The following is an 18,233-nucleotide window of genomic DNA, read 5'->3' as shown; positions in this document are numbered from 1 at the left end:
CTAAAATAAGGAATGTCAGCTTGATTACTTGTGTCAGTGATTACCACTGAGAATCTGCCTCAGGTTTATGAAAATATGCTTGGGACATATAGGAAACATAGGAAATGTAGGAAAACAAGTAGGAAACTCTTAATATTGAAGTTACTGTTGATTCTTGCTTTTCTTTATGGAAAAATGAGCGGCTGCAAAACAATGAAGGTATTCCTCAGACACAGAGATGAGGAAGCACAATCTCTTTCTGATATAAGCAAAGACTAAAGAACACAGTTTGAATTTCCCCTCTATATAACCATTTATAAGATAACCATTTCTAAGCTCCTGCCCAACCTGTTCACTGCCTCACCACCTTTTGTCCTCCTGCATCCATTTTTCTCACTGCTTTTTTCTACAACCAATTGAAGCCTTTGTCTGCCTGTTCAGCAAAGAGGGTAGCAAGTCTTTTCTTCTGGCAGATTTACTTTAGCCATAGGTTCATATCACAGAGAGAATGCCATGGCCAGGAGTAGGCATCCACCACTGCTTTCTCTGTCTTGCCAAGGAATAGCTGAACCTAGAAGTTCACCTCAGTCTTCCTACAGGAACACAATTCCCTGTGGAGTAAAATTCTCTTCATCCCACATGTACATGTAAGCCTAACATCGGAATGGTGGTTTAATACCTTATCTCAGTGATGCTGAAAGTTTCTGAAAAGACAGTCTGTCCAATGAGGGCTCTACTAAGCAAACCATTTTTGCAGCTAACTGCCATGATGTCATGAGCATCAAAAATTAAAAATTACAAATAGATCAGATAGTTATTTCAATAGATGACCTAAAGGAAAAAGTTTCAAGTTGAGCAGTATCCTGAGAAAGCAAGCATTTCAAACATGGATGTATTAAACTTAGGTATTATTTTCTAAAGCACTGAGCTAGTCCCATTTCTACTGAAATAAATAGAAACTTTCTTTGAAATTCAGTGAAAATATAATGAGCCATCATTTGAGTCCTTTGAAAAATCTTACTTTTACTGACAGAGTGTCTCTTGTATACATATATGCTGAACCATAAACATACATAAATGTTTAAAAAAAACACAACTATATCATCTTCTTGAAATAATCAGATTACAGTAGCATCTTTTATAAAAGAATTCATTTTTCACACTAATACCAGCAAGATATGCAAAAAAGAATAATTTAGTATATTAAGATGTAATTCCTTTGGCAGCAGGAACAGCAGATCTTGAGGGAATATACAAGATTTAAAATCAGATCCGTTTTGTTTCAGTGAAGCAGTTTTATTTGTATCTATCCATAATTATTAAAGTTCTGTAACCTTTTAATTGTGATATGATGAATTCCTTAAAGGTATGGGCAAATGAGTGGATCTGCCACAGTTTTTAAGTGAAGATGATATTAATTTGATCATTCTCACTGAAATTATTTCACTGATCTTTTTTACTGATATATGGAACAAGAACACACTTGAGCTTTGGGAGTCTGTTCTAGATGAAATTTCTGAAAATTCTCATGGTTTTGATTAATTACAAATTTTATTGTTGCTTCATTTTCTCATATATAATGTGAATTCGGAGTAACAATGCTTTTGGTGTATTTTGTAAACATGTTCTAAAAGTTTTGTTTTTTAAAAAAAGACTATATAAAAATATTTTACACTAAAAAAAACATTTTTTTAAAATATGAGAAAGCCAAAACATCTACATTTTTTAATTCAGTGATTTGCTGTTTCAAAAATTTTACAAAACATTTTGTTTAGCATTAGTCATTCTATACAAAAAAACTCTTGGATGTTTTGCAGGCTGTTCAGAATTAAGGGGTTTAATTTTGCCTTGCAGTACTCTCTCTATGTGTGGGCTGATACATATTTCTCAGTACAATCATAATAACTCTGCTTGCTCTTATCTTCATTTTCACATCCTGCTTGGATTTTTTTAACACTAAAAGGGGAATTTTTGAAAGTACTTTTTTTTACATACCTGGTCCCATATTAAGGCTTTTACCAAACTCTATATTTTTGTAAATACATTGGATGCATTAAGACACCTTACTCCTGTCAATCCTATGATTTAAAATCTCGTAAAAAGCAGCTGTATAAAGTCTTAATGCAAGAATCTGTGTCCAAGCCCTCTGCTGTTGCTATAATTTTTTTCCCTCCCTGTCACTGTGCCTTAGATGCTGGTGTACATTATTTTATTTCTAAATACAGAATAAAAAACACATCATTTAGGTCCTTCTCTCTTTCAGACATTTAAGTTCCTCTGCCAAGTCCTTCAAAATTCCTCCCATTTTTTACTGACATTGACAGAAAAAATGAAGAAAAATATTAAATGTAACATGGGGAGAGATTTGGTCTCAGAAGTAAAAAGAAACAAGTAGAAGTGATATTTGGAGGATGCTAAAATTTTATCAGTACAAATTGGCAATGCTGGAGTATCCTACACCAAAAATATATTCTTTGGATTTATAGCATAATTTAATTTTAATGTAAATAGTTTTCTAAGAAAAGGTAAATTTTCAGAAAGATTTTAGCATTTTTTACATTGATGGCATATTATTTCCTCACAGAAGTACATACTTAAAGTGAGTGAGTGAATACAGCATGCAGTATGTGCACTTTATGGATATGTCCATTGCCTAAATGCTGTGCTGTTTGGTTATAATTTAGTTTTAGAAAATGTGTGTTAAATTCTATACCATGAGTATAGTGAGAAATAATGTCTGTGATCCCATTTACATGTAATAAACCTTTACAGCTCATCTTGGAGTAAATGTATATCTTTATCTATCAAGTAGTTAATAGCATAGTAGGGAAAATATGTAGTTCAAGCAGGAAAGTGTAGTGGTATTGCCAACTTTCCAATTGCTTTTTGGAAAATCAACAAGCAAAGTCATATGCATGCCCAATATGTATTCACTTAGACCAGAAGGCATTTATTATTTCTGTATTTTGGCTTATTAAAAACATTAAAATTCTTGCTCAATAGAACATGGCTGAGTCCAAAATTAGTGAATACATTGCATATTGGTGCCATAGTTAAAGCAAAATGAGGGTTTCCTTCATGCAAGACAATAATTAACTGCAATGTAGCCAATCATCAACTGAATTTTTGAAATTGTAAATCTGATGAGACATTTGGACCATCAGAGTTATAAAAGTAATATCCTTTAAAATAAATATACAGTATGTCATTTTTCTGTGTTACACTTAGATTATACTTAGAAAACGTACTGCCATGAACTTAGAAAAAGGAGTACTGACTGAAAAGGTTGGTGCCCTGATTCTTAAAAAATTATGTTAAATGGTATTTTTTACTAAGAAGCTTTGTTGATGATCTCAGAATATGCTATCTCAACTGAAGTTACTGTTATTAATCTTGATTTTAAGGAATTTTACTGAAAAACAAAAGCAAGTTGAACCCCTATTTCTTGGACAGACTACAATTCCACACCATTAAGTAACATTAAGGGCTCTATGTCTTCAGAAAAGAATCCAGAGATGCTACGCTGGATGCCTGTGGCAGAACATGGGCAAATCTAAGCCCTCCATCTAAAGCACTGAAATAAACTCATATTCCATCAATAACAAAAGTTTATTGCAAAAAAATCTATTGCATGGAATTATTTATTTAGAAGCATTTGGACTGCCCAGGCACAAAAGAACCAAATGTACTTATGGCTTTAGCCTACATGGGAGACCCACGTGTGTGGATAAATCAAAAGGCCTCTCTGTGATCCGAGGGGCTTTCATGCTTCCTTCTGCCACTGTACTTCAGCTTAAGGGGGACACGGACACCAACACAAAGAAGGAAACTGAAGAGGAGGGTTCCTCTTTATCCTTGCCTTTCCTTCCCCAGACATCTGTGTCTTGGCTGCAGTGGTGCATGCTACCCACCCAGTCTTTGTGCTTCAGCCTCATCGCAGCCTGGTGACTCCCCATGAAATGGTTCCTCTTTCTGTTTGTCCCTCAGGCTTTGTCTCTCACACATATCTGGGGTATATTGGCGCTCTCCTTTCTGAATGGAAATAAGTCCCTCTTGTTATCTCTTCCCATGCATTCACTTTCCAGTTTGAGTGTTTACTCATCTCTTGTCTTGGGTCCCTAACACCTATAACCTGAGTTCAAAGCCTTTCTTTTTGTATTAACTGATCTGTTCACAAACATATCCTCTCCTGTGAGGGAAAGAGTCGTAGTAACTCATAAAAGCTGGATTTGAAATTAATTGGCTCATCGTTGTTTATATTTGTAATGTCTCTCACTGTTACACAGAACCCTACATCAGTCTTTCTCTTTAGAGTACTGAAACAAACTGTCCCATGTCCTTGCCCTTTTGTAAAAATTGGTGAAAAGGACCTGTGACATCATCAAGTCCAATCAGACTGATCACCACCTTGTTTACTAGACCATGGCATTGAGTGCTATGCCCAGTTGTTTCTTGACCACCAAACACAGTTCAAAGCTGAATTATTTCAGGGAAATCTCTGTCTATGGGAAAGAGAATGAGTGTAAATGTGTAGTCATTGTAAATATTAGGCCCTCTCAGGGTCTTGGAGGACAGATGCCAGAGCCAGAGATAGACAAGGGTCATGCTTCTGATCAGCAGCAAGGAGGTGTGTCTGAGGAATTCTCTCATAAATGAGTAAGATGCAGTGTTCTTTTGGTATTTGAACAGTGATATTATCAACTTAATGATCTTTTTATGAGTTAAAAGAAAATGAATTGAGATACTGATACCTGAACATTATACACTTAAAAGTTTTGTTACTGTCTTTTATTACAAATATAATATTCTGTGGTTCTTTACATTGCTCAGAAAACTTCAGATTGTTCTAGGTCATATAGTACAATTTGCTTAGCTATTGCACTATGGGGCCTATTCTTCTCTCTGCTGTTTAAACTGTGACTTACCAAGCTGTCTGATATGCAGTGATTTTTGTTTTGTTTTGTTTCTTGGGTTTTGGGGTTTTTTTGGGGTTTATTTTTTTTGTTGGTTTTGTTTTTTGTGTGTGTGTTTGGTTTTTTTTCCTTTTTTTTTTGCAAAATTCACTTAAAGACACCTGAACCTAGACCTCTGATGTTAAATTTTCAAGTAAACAATTGTTGTAGATAGCCAAGGGTGATCACAATTGCAAGTGTATGGGAAGCTTATTCCAAAAGCAAAAATGAAAAGGAACAAGGCTCTGTCCTAGGGTGAGGGTCCTTACCACAGAGCTTTCTGAGAACCCATTCAAGGTCACTGAGGAATTGCCATGAGCAGGCTTTTAAATTTATATGGCAAAATACAAACTAATTATGTTGTAAAAAAACCCCTGTGAGTCTGTTTAATAACAGTGAAAATGATGCATTTGTCTCTAGTATTTGTGAATAATTTCCAAACTGGCTCCATTATTTCCTAATAGTGAATATTTTTAAAGTACTCCAAGTTCATTATTTGTGCACAGCTCATTTTAGTATTCACCATTTGTGGCTGAGCAATTTGATACTTACCCATTAGGGAAATCTAATTTTATTCATTTTAAAAATTGCTTTGCTCAGTCAGAGCTCAGCTAGTATGACCTTTTTAATTGGAGAATAATAGAGAATAAGTTATGACTGGTGCTTAATGCCACCTTTTAATTACTGAATGAAATGTAAGGATATGTAAATGTCATTCTAATTGAAAATCAATCACTGAAATCTTTTCAAATGCCAAATAATATGATCTTTGAACACCAATGAGAAAATTAATTTATTCAGAAATATTATACATCTTCATTATTGTGGAGATGATTATAATACTAATCTGCACTTATAAACTGATATTACTCCTAGCCCTTTCAAAATTCTTTTTAAAATGTCATAACTGTAGCTCAAAAATGCTTATTTTAGTATATCTATTTTTATTAATGTTGGAGTGAAGAAACCTTTACAATCATCCAGAGGTTTTAGACTATACTGAAATTTTTTTAAAAACACAATTGAAATGGCAGTTTTCATTTTAAGCAAGTTTTATTAATGCTTTCTGTCTCCTCTAGGGAATTCTTTAACTGAAAGAAACTATCCAGATACTAAACTTCTGTGTTAACAAATGTCTAAACATGAGGCAGCAATGAGATTTATGATATATCAATCACAGTGAAGCAATGCTTCCTTGGAAGAAACAAAAGAAGTTCAAATTTCATAAGGCACAAGGGTACAATCTTAAGAGCAGCTGGTAAGGTGTGGCAAGGAAGGCCTGGAGACAGGATCTGATCTCTGCTTGTGCTGAAAGCAATGGGCTTTTTGCTCTTACGGCTGCCAATGGTGAATGTCATCAGGCTGCTCCATATTACAACAAATCTCATCCATGTCTTTCCAGGATGCCATATACGTCAGTTAGTGAGCCTTAAAAATGCCTGGAAAGAGTTAACGGTCCTTTTACTGTAAAGCTTATTCATAAGTTTTACCAGCACTTCTGAGTTTTATTAATAAAACAAACTTTTTTTCCTTTGTAATCTGAAAGCTCATCATGTAATTGGTGAACAGATAGCAGTGTCTGGCAGGTGTCAGTGCTAACCAAGATGTGATAGCTGTTAGGTCTTATGAAATTACATTATCTAACTTTAGCATAGGGCTGCGCTGGCGTGTCATCAGACCCAAATTATAAACTGTTGTAAAATAGAAAAATTATCTACAAAGTTTAAATCAGATGGAGAGGTCAAGCAGACAGAATGCTTTTCTATAATTAAATTGCAATGACTAAACATTTAGGCACTGTTGCCTGCACATTTGCTGGATGTAATATCAGAAGTCATTAATAGCTCAGGTCAAAGCAGTCTTCCAAAATTTTAGAGTAGTCAGATTTGGTTTTGTTTGTTCTGTTGTGTTTTGCAAGGGCTGATTTTCAAGAATATATTAATTTTGTACAAGAGTGACTTGAAATATAAAAGACCTCCAGTTAATGTCTAGCAGACATATGCGACACTGATTTACAGTCAGAAGTTTTTGATCATTTTCAAACATAGTAATATAAAGTAGTACCAGTGCTGTTAGCTGAGCATCTTCCCAGCCAAAAATACCTGCAGAAAATATTATTTTATTACGCTAATTTACAGTGATGGTTGTCCTTTCAAAAATCATACTTTTTTTTTCAGTCTAAAACATATATGTGCAGTTGGCAAGGGGATACCTTGTGTTTCACAGTCGACTTTGCTCTAGGATTTACCTGTTTTGACAGTAAAACTAAGGTAAGAGTAAAAGAAAAGGAAAATATAACTCTGTATTGTTTTATTGTTATTGAAGTTATCATCTATTGCATTTTCTTTATGCTAATGTCCAATATTTATTCCCCCAAGATACTGTACTATTTATTTATTTAGGCCTCCTGAAATGTAGTCAAGTAATAAAAGCAAAGAAAGGTTATGTTTAGCAGAGAACTTGGTTTGTTATAATGAATAAACTTCATGATTTATAAAATATTAGAAGTCGGGAAAAAAATGAAATGTCATCTGATTCTATTTGTTTTGAAGCTACAGATATAAAATAGGATTAGTTATTCTTCCATAATAAGAAATTTAGGTCAAGTCTAAAATAAACAGAATAAAGGCAAATGTTTTTCAAAATCAGAATCTAAAAGATTACATGCACTTATCTTGAAAAACAGTGGCTATATAGAAAGTGCCTGCACTTTCTATATAGCCACTGTCTTAACGGTACATGCCAACTTCCAAGACCTGTCTATAATGCTACTATTTTCTGTATAATTTAGTGGTACTTTAATGTATATTATTCTCAGTGGATTTTAACACTTTTTTGACAGTAGAAGTAAACATATAAAGAAAAAAATGTTTCTACATTGATAAAACTCTTCAGTAGACGGTCAGCCTTCTCAAACATTTTTTAAAAACTTAGTCATTTTGAGAAAAGAGGGAACACACAGCATTTTGAAATACTGATGCAGGATTTCATTTTTGCATTATGGCATTTTGTGGGTTTTGGGCTAAAATGCCCCCAAATTTCAAATATATTGAAATCTTGGTGCAGACAAATAATGACCAAAATTGCATGAAAATTTAGGCTAATTAAGTGTGCATCCCATGAAACAGGATAAAATTTTGGAATATATATTTTTGTATACACTTCTCTTCCTCAGGTGATACTCCATTCCGGAATCCTGCTTCTTGCACAATTATACACATTTTGCATGTAACCTCAAATTAACTGTAAGAAGTAAGCTCTCTAGCCTATAGAAAGGGTTTCTTTTAAACGTGAAGAATGATTGAATGTACTCTCACCTTTAAAATTGTAACCTTACTCTATTAATAGGACTTTATGTCACAGTACCTACCTTCAGTATTGATGATGAGGAGGATTTAGATGAATTATTGTTGCTTACCTAAGGAGAACACAGAATACCAGCAGATTGACTGATTCCATTGCTAAATGGTAAAAATTATGGAGATCTCAAGTACATTTATTCTTCATCTGTGTGAGAGATGGAGATGTTCTCTGCATCCTCAAGCCTGAGTGAGGCAGTAATGGGCGACTTCTGCAGTTCATCTTGCTTCCCATAATTGCCGGCTGAAGTTTACTGTGGCTTTCCATATGCATAGCTATTTCAGAATATTTCCTACCAATGTAAAAAAGATTCTTAAAATGATCAAGCAATTAACAGTTCATTAGGGACACCCCAGCAGGTGTTCAGAGGATTATTAAAATAAAGATCAGTCCCCTGTCTGCTCTGCTGTATGATTCTGGATCTCACATTTTGGGCAACCAGCTCATGTACTCTTTGAAAAACATTCTTTTTTTACATGTTGAAAAATTTTAAAAGGGCATTCTTATTACAAATTCTGAAATAAAAATCACAGTAAGTTTTGCTTTGGAATGTGGGGGCTTGACCCTTGCTTCCTCATGAATTGGGCAAATGAGAGGAAATACAGCTAAAGGCTTGTGTGTCCAGATAAAGGCATGGAGAGGTCACACACCAATGACCATCATGGGCAAAACAGACTCCACTTGGGCAAATCAGTTTAATTTATTGCCAATCAAATCAGAGTATGCTGATGAGAAATAAAAAACAGATCTTAAAACACCTTCCCCCCAGCCTTCTCTGCTTCCCAATTTTCTTTATCGCCTCCTCTCCAGCAGCACAGGCGGGTTGGAAATGGGGGCTGTAGTCAGTTCACCACATCTTGTCTCTGCCTCTCCTTCCTCCTCAGAACTCCTCACACTCTTCCTGTGCTTCAGCATGGAGTCCCTTCCATAGGAGACAGTCCTCCACAGTCCAGCATGAGTCCTTCCCATGGGCTGCAGCTCTTCATGAACTGCTCCAGTGTGGGTCCTTCCCACCAGGTGCAGTCCTTCAGGAGCAGCACCTCCTGCCCCTGCTTCACTGACCATGGTGTCTGCAGGGTTTCTTCACTCCCATATTGTCATTTCTCTCTCCAACACAAGAAATATATCTTTAAAGAACTTTTCTAGAACAGTTTCTTTTCCTGCATTTATTCCGGGCTTTTGATGAGCTTAATTCATTCAGCTTTTATCTTTTTTCACTGAGATACTTCTGTAGCCTGAATTTGCTTTATATCTCACTGTAGAGATTCTTTTTATCTTGTCAACCTTGTTGGTTCATTTTCCCCATCCTGTGCCTCCAGCCGCTCCTCCAACAGAAAGGGTTCCCAAAGTGTGCATTTTCTGCCGTCTTCCAGCACTCTCTACTTCTCATCTTTTCCACTCAGTGTTAACCGTTGAGAAAGATGATGACTCCAGCAATGCTTATTATTAGTAAATTGTTCCTAAGTTCTTGATTCGTCTCCACCTTAGCAGTTATTACATAGCAAACATTCATCTATACTGTTTAAAGCCAAACTCATTTAAGCTTTTAACACTTTTCACGTGGTCTAATTAGGCCCTCTGGACCCAGTTAAAATCTGTTCATGAATGTAAAGTTTAAGCACTATCACAGTGCTGTAGCATACTTCAGTTTTTCTTAATTTGTTATATCTCTCTAAGACCTCAGTGACATTTATGTCTGCAGGGAATCAGGAGATAGTTTTTTATTTATAGGACATTCCATTTTAAACTATGAATAGGGTTCTGAAGCCCACTGGTAGCACTGGTGCAATCAACAAAAATATTTTGAGAAAAAGGATGTTGGAAAATGGAACACAGCAAACTTTTTCCATGTGTGCTTTTTAAATAAGCTCTCAAGTATTTAAATTGTGTTTCTTCAGCAGTGTCCAGGGACTGAAGCACACTTCAACATGTGCAGAGAATTTTCATAAAGATTATAGGTATTAAAGGAAACATCAACAGGAAGTCCGGGTGCAAGTTGTTACCATGTGGAGTTTTTTAATTATTCTTTTTCAGGTGATAAATAGAAAACTTTCAGATAAATACAGAAAATTACCTTGATTTCAAAAATAATTTCCCAATTTTTGTTTTTACGAAATATCTCCATAAATATTAAAGTATATCTGTCAATCTAGAGTTTGCCAACACTACTAAGATGCCATGCATAAACCTGTGGGAGACCAAGAAGCTTAGAATTCACATATTTTACAAACCCACAATGTAGGACACATTTTTGTGGTTTCTGAGACTTTGATCAATAATAATGTTTTTTGCACCTCTATCACTTTTTTGAGAACTTCAAACCACATTTCACACATCAGTAAGTTCAGCTTTGCTATATCTGTGCAAGTCACAATTATCTAATTTATGCAAATGAACCAACTGAAATACAAAAGATCAAGATATGACATGGAATTGTATTCATACTGAAACTGATGCAAATATCCTCATGTATCTTTATGGAATTAAGCTTTTGCCATCTTTATTCTTTATGTAGGCAATTGAAACATTTATATCTCAGAGAATTTCAAAATAGTTTATTAATGAATTTTAATATTACATCTTTTGCTTTCAAAACGGGTACAGAAATGTTAATTTTAAATGCTAGGCAAAGAGCCTGTTATCATGCACTGCATTACTGCTGTAGTGCTTTATTTTAGTACACATACATTGATCATCATTCTATAGTTCTAGGTAAAAACATGTAGCAGAATCCTTAATCAAATTTCTTTTTCTTTAGAATGTGCTGTGGAGGTTTAAATTCTCTCAGCTCAAAGGCTCATCAGATGATGGGAAAACAAGAGTAAAGCTGCTTTTTCAAAATCTAGACACCAAACAAATTGAGACAAAGGTAAGCAACATCCTGTTTTTCAATTTAGGTAAACATGATATAAAATTACTGTCAAGGCATCAGAAATCCCATTTACTGGGATATACATATCGTGAACACATCACAGCTTATCCTTTTTTTCTGATTCTTTAGAAACTCCACAATAAATGGAAGCAATTTAATACCCATAAATTTATTTTTCTATTTCTACAAGCCTGTTATTAAGTTGTGTTATGATAGTATTTTACTCTTTTAGAAAGATAATTTCTCTAAAGTTATTCTGTCAACCTACAGTAGATATGATGTCTAAAAATTACACTTAAAAAAGATAAAGTAAAAATAAAATTTCATCCCAAGCTTGCTGTTGAATAAAATATAGAGTTTTTCAGTTATGTGCTTTTAAAAAGAAGGATGAGAACTTTGGCATGATATAACAGAAAAGGAAGATAAGAGTGTTGTTTTACTGGGTTTTAGTTGACAAAAGCCAGTGAAATAAGAGAAAAGTATCTGAAGACCTATAAAAGTTTTCAAATACTCTTAACTGGAGTTGTACAAGTTAAAGTCACTTATAAATTGATATTTTTCTATATTTACCATACACAAAAGATATATGTTACCTATCCTTCTGTTAAATGTTTAAAATAATTGTAAGGAAAAAGTCCATAACCTTCCTTATTTATCATAAAGTTACAATACATGCAATATATCCTTCTTTATACATCTGTATTAGTTATTCAGGATTTCATCAGTAAGCTTGAGCTGAGTTGCCTCTTGGCTCTGCTTTAAAAGATATTATAATATCTGTTACAAAGTTTAATGTATAATAATTTGTCTAGTAGCAGGCCATTTCCACTTCATTTCTCACAGTAGTCCTTGGAGACAGAAAAGGACTACTGGCTTCATTTTATATGTGATCATCTGCTGCAGTGAGCTTACATAATTTGTTTCAGGTCAGACAGGAAGATTTTACTCATGCATAAACTACTTTGTGTATCTCTGCATTAAATCATTAGATAGTCCCTGTGTGTGATTAGCCAAGGGCTGCAATTCCATTGCTTGCAGTGGAATTCTCTTACTTTAATACTCTATCATTCTTTCTCTTGTGGTAAACAATCGGATTCTTAAAATTTTATTTTCTTTTTATTTTTGTGGAAATTAGATTATTTTTAATTGGTTTTACCCAATTTTACTCTTTGCTAGAAAAATTGTAAATTTTAGCATTTTTATGAAAATTTGATTACCTTTAAAGTTATTATAAATGAGTCCTTATGATAATTTTGCAGTATATTTTTTTCAGGGGACAGATTATTAAAACATTAAAATTATTCTTTTACATAGCTCTAATGAAAACATCTTGTAGTCAGCAAAATTCACCGTGAAAGTATCAGACGAAAATTGATTTGGGATTGGTTCATACAGAATTCTTAATAGCTACGTACCTAAAAGTACATATGTGTTGCAAGTACTGGAAGATCCCACAAAAAGCTCATTAAAGGCCAGAGGAAAGACTGTTACTAAGTAGCTGAGGATTTCTTAGAATTTCAGTGATTACACCTTTTACAACTGCTTCTGCAAAGTGCAATGCACCCACTAGGATTTCACATTAAATGGGACTGGGACACAGCTGTGCAGCCTCTCCACTTCAGATAACTGGTATATGTAATCAAATGTATGGCCAGCACCTAAATGATATGATTTCTTAGACTTGAGAGTTACAGGCCGGCAGGAAAATGCCCAGCACTAATACCCATAGTACAATCCAGTATTTGCCCCTGCTTATTGCACTGAAAGCGATTTCATAGGGCCATATGGTGCTTTACAGTGAAATGCAGCCAATAACGAGAAACAAAAATGTTATCAAATAATAGAAGTTTCATTTTTCCTATGTAAATGAGCCACTATGCACAGAAGAAAGCTTGATGCAGATGACTTACATTCCCTTGGTGTAAAACAGAGAGTCAAGGTTGCAAAAGAATTTTCCAAAGTATTTCTAATTTTATATTACTATAAATTAATTCTTGGGGGTAAGAAAAATCACACTTGGGAATTCTGTTTTGTGTCTTGTTTACTGGCTAGATGTGACGTTTCTTCTTCTTCTTCTATTTTGGCTCCTAAATTTTAAGCCAAGTACTTCTTCCTGTGCATTTTAGTATTAGGTGAATAGTACATTCTCCCATTTAAAAAAAAATCTGTTGAAAGAAGATAATAAGGAAAATATTCCTGTCAGTTGTTTCTCCTTCATGTTCTTCATATTCCCTACAGCTTCTTATAGTTTCCCACTTCAGTACTTTGCTGAACTTACCCTGTATTTAGTATTGAGAAATTACAAGCAATCTTAGTAGATATTCTTTACCCAAATTTTCAAGGTTTCTCTAAAAAAAACCTTAAAAATATAAAATTAATACTTTCAGATTTGTATTAATGCTTTATTTCCCTTTGCTAAACTGTAGCTATATATCTGAAAAATAAGACTTTTTATCAAGCATATTTGAATTGAGCATTTCCCTTTTATTTTCATCTTACCTAGTCTTAAATATTTATTGAAAAAATATTTAAGAAAAACCATTGTGGTCAATAGAGTACTGTGAGACATATTGAAGTCTCAACTAGATGTTGCTGGTCTCATAAATTTCTTGTATATAAGAAGAAGATAACCTAAGAGCCCTGCATATTCTTCTCATCCATGATATGGCTATCAAGCCCTGATATACTTGCTGAGGTATAGAACCAAATTTAGAATTTTGGTTTCCATTTTGACTTTGATGTTGTCTGCAGCTAAAACATGGGTATCTTTATTTGGGTTTTAACCTGAAATAAAAACCCCAACCCAAACCACAACAAGCCAACAAATAAACAAACAACAGCAACAACAAAACCCCACAACAAGTAAAAAAAATCAGTCTGACTGGAAAACATATCCTGAACAATACAGTGGTAACAGTTCTGCTCTGGTCAACAAATAACATACGCTGAGGCTTAGCAGTGTCCTTAAATTCATGAAATGCACAGGGCACGATAACACTATCAGCCTCTCCATTGTTTGCCTTTCATGTGATACAGGCTCATGTCTTGTTCAATAGTGATTCAACAGCTCTCAGAAGTTCTCAGTAAAACTGCATGCAAGGTAATAATGCAAGAGTCCTGTCAAACTCTTTATGATATATAATAAATCCAGCTCTCCTAGTGGGTGGATGAAATAAGAACATATATTTTTCTTCCTTGACTGTGCACATGCAATGAAGGAGGTCAGGGCAGTGTGCTCATTTTTTGTATTTTCAGTACCAGCAGGAAGTTTTGCAGTCTTGTCCTCCCACTGCTTTAATCCAATCTTTTGTGTTCTCTCTGTGTCTTCCTTCCAGTGCCTTTGTGGTACTTAATCTACTTATTACAGTACATACAGTAAACTGAAAGAGCTTTGGTTATTGAAATATTAGACATGCACGGATTCTCCTTAAAAACTGACAATCTCAATTAAAGAAAAAAAACAGCAAATTTAAATAAAGAAAGCAAACATAAGGGTGCTGTTAGATGGTATAGTGCAAATAAAATGATCAGTTACTCATCTGCTTGACTACAGAAACAAATGTTACTTTAAAAAAATAAATTATCAGAGCAATATATGTGTTTGAAAGAAGTGTCATTGGTTCTTCTAGGAAGAATTCATATTACATTCCAAAGCTAGAGAGGCTGCATTTCCACCTATAAAACTGTATTCAAGATAGCAGAGACAAATTGTGTCCCAGTTTTCAGATTGTGCAACAGCTACATGCTCCCAAGTCAGAAAGGCATCCTTATCTTTTTCTAAATTCATATTTTCAGATTAACCCCCAGTCCTCCTCCCCTTTCCCTGTTGTAAACTACACGGAAGCAAATCCTTACCCCAGCTAATCCTTAGGTATGCGTGTTATTCCTCATTATCTACACCTGATGAGATTGCAAAGCTGGCTGCAGGATTGCAAAGGGGCCAGCACTGACCAAGCATCCTTCAGACACAAAGCTCCACAGCCTTACACCATTAGTTGTCTTCTTGATCAAACACTACTGTAATTAGCTCCATTTCTGGAAGCTTCTAGTGCATGAGGCCTCAGATGAGCCCCAATTTTTTGATGCCACCAGGGGTGGCCACATCTAACTGAGGCCTGCAAGACAGCATCTCCAGAGCTCTGCTCCTGTTTTATGGTCCCAGAGGATTGCTCATCCTTGCACAAACCTAACATAAAATAGTGAAGATGTGGGAGACAAGAGGAATGAACCAGCTGGTAAATTGCATGAAGAGTGCCTATATGCCACACATTTTGCTTTTCAGCTCTGTAATAACTTTCAAAATTGACACCACTCTTAAAAATAATCCAAAAATAGGAGACTTGCAGTATTAACTGCGGAAAGTAGCATTGTTGTCACATAAAACGTAGATTTAATGTTACTGCTAGTCTTCCACCACTATTTAGATTATATCTTACAGAAAAAAGATCATATTAGTATTCAAAAGATTATTTACAACAGATTAGACAACTTCTCTCAGGTACAAAGGAGGGACTACTGCAGTTTTATCCATGCTCTGAACTGTGATGGAAACAGAGGCATTGGGACAGACCGATTCACAGTCATGAGATATTCCTGTCTTTGCCCTTTTCTAAACCCAAAGCTCTCCAAATAATGTTTTAAGAGCAGTCTGAAATTTTGTCTATAGTGTGTGTTAGGTTACCTCTGTTTGCTTATCTCCATAAACATTTATATATTGGAAGTGCATAAAGCTGGAGTAGAGAAATTGGAGCTCTGTGAAGGGCTCTCTTCTCTCAGTTTGTTTGGCTGTATTTGGTCAGTATGTTGAATTTCAGAACCTAAAGTGAAATTGTTGGGTGATTTCAGTTGATTTTGGAGCAAATTACAATTAATGGGAATGGTCATATTTTTTAACTTCTTGGTTTTGAAGATGGAATTCCAGGAGATGTAAAACATTTGATTGAGATAAAACTTATGTATTGAGGCCTGTATCATTTCATATTTCAGATTTCATTAATAATAATGACTGTGTACATAATTTTAGTTTTATTAATCTTAGAAAAGGAGATTTAAATAGTGGCATTGATGTGTTTTGTTTTTTTTTTCCCCTGGAAGTGATTATATTAATTTATATTAATATTTAGAATCAACCTCTATCAATAAAATGCATTTTAAGAAACCTCCTCCCATATTTGCTCCTCAAATGTCAGTTAAAATAGAAAAAACAGGAGTTTTTTTCCCCCAAAATTTAGGACAAAGACGTCATGGGCTTAAATGCACTCATGCTTTCTGCTGCTCCACTATGGCTTCTGCATCAGTTTCAGTCCCTTCAGGGGTGTTACCTGCTCTGCTATGGAGCACCCCCTACATCACTGGCCTTGTTACCTTTTTGGGGAATTTCTGCCCTTTCTTACCTACATTTACCCTGATGGACCCTGTCTCACTGTGAGGCTCAGCCATGCCTGGCAGTGCATTAGTTGGACCTGGCTAGAACCTGCTGTATCTGGCACAGGGCAGCCCTGGTCTCTCCTTGAAGAGGCTGTGCCTGCAGGTCCCTCCACTCCCAAAAATTTCCCAATTGTGCCCCAAATAGGGTCACAAAATCATGCCCTACAAATACCAGTGAATAATTCATTAGGAGTAGGACCACGTGTACCTAGTAAATATCTGGCCTTGGATAGCAAATTTGTGTAATGGTGAGCTTTTCTGGACCAGTAAGTTTGAGTTCCAAATATTCTGTTTGGTCCAATTTTGTTTAGAACATACTATAAAATTGTGTTACAGAAAAAGCAGAAGTGCAGTGCTTTTCTTTTTGCTTAAAAACAAGCATACAGAGTGTACCTCAACAAACAACTAGTTAGCTAACAGATTGTTGAAAATAGTCTTCTGCTCAAATCAAAAACTGTCTGAAGTGTCCCCACAATATATTTACCAACTGAAGATTTTACACATGGTGATATCACTTAAATTGAATGGTTTTTACATTATATTTGTTTTATATTATATTTACATGTCATTGTGTCAGACTATCCTCTATTACTAAATGTGTTTATAGGGAAAAAGAAAGTTAATTTATGCACAGAAGATTAAATATGTTGTAAAAAGTCAAGCGAATCTGAGAATTGTTTAGTCATAATTCAGCCTTTCCTTGTGAATCAGGGCATCTGAATTTCATACCCAGCCATGTTTGCTTGTATCATTAGGGTGTGGAGCGACTTCACCTTATCTTTCATCCTGTCTCTGGCTTCTCATCTCTCCTTCATAGGCTCACCCCACCCTTCTTGATACCCCATCATCCTCAAACAGCCTTAACTTGTCAAATACTTTAATAATGTTCAAAAAGGCTGAGTGCTGAGTCCGGCCCTTGGGTCACAACAACTCCAGGGTGTGCTGCTGAGGGCAGTGGCTGGAAAGGTTTCCTGGTGGGAAAGGAGCTGGGGTTGCTGGTTGATAGCAACACATGATAGCTGCACATGAACCACTGTGCCCAGGTGGCCAAGAAGGCCGATGTCATCCTGGCCCAAATCAGCAATAGTGTGGCCAGCAGGAGCAGGGCAGGGATTGTCCCCCTGTACTCAGCACTGCTGAGGTCACACCTGGAGTGCTGTGTCCAGCTCTGGGCCCTTCTCTTTGAGAAAGGCAACGGAGCTGGTGAAGGCTTGGACAGGCACAACATTGGAGGAATGGCTGAAGGAGCTGGGGATTTTTAGCTTGGGGAAAAGGAGTCTCAGGAAAGGTTTTACCACTCTCTATAACTGCCTCAAACAAGTTACAAGTGATAGGATGAAAGGAAAGGCCTCAGCTTGTGCCAGCAGAAGTTTAGACTGGATATTAGGAAAAATGTCTTCACCAAAAAGATTGTCAAGCATTGGACCAGGCTATGTAGGGGAGTGGTTGGGTCACCATCCCAGAGATATGTCAAATGTAGATGTTGCACTTAGAGGAATAGTTTACTGGTAGGCAGTGCTGGGTTAATAGCTGGACTCAGTAATTTTCAAGATATTTTCCAACCTGAATTATGTTGCAATTCTTGAATGTTCTTTCAAGTTGACCGATTTCATTGTACAAGCTGAGTACAATGTAAACAAAAA

At 35.5% G+C, this 18,233-nt stretch overlaps 1 protein-coding gene across 2 annotated transcripts in view; it reads left to right on the top strand.

Moving 5' to 3' along the window:
• Positions 1-18,233, top strand: part of SNTG2 (syntrophin gamma 2) — a 222,053-nt gene that overhangs the window by 190,305 nt on the left and 13,515 nt on the right. For both annotated transcript variants that reach the window (XM_085574568.1, XM_021551123.3), the window contains exons 15-16: positions 7,109-7,201; positions 11,050-11,160. In XM_085574568.1, coding sequence (XP_085430694.1) covers positions 7,109-7,201; positions 11,050-11,160 — 204 coding nt within the window. The remainder of the gene's footprint in view (positions 1-7,108; positions 7,202-11,049; positions 11,161-18,233) is intronic.

This window comes from Lonchura striata, chromosome 3, assembly GCF_050655825.1.
Source record: "Lonchura striata isolate lonStrDom1 chromosome 3, ASM5065582v1, whole genome shotgun sequence".
NCBI classification, from domain to species: domain Eukaryota; kingdom Metazoa; phylum Chordata; class Aves; order Passeriformes; family Estrildidae; genus Lonchura; species Lonchura striata.
The sequence above is the reverse complement of the archived record's forward strand: the minus strand, read 5'-3'. Positions and strand labels throughout refer to the sequence as shown.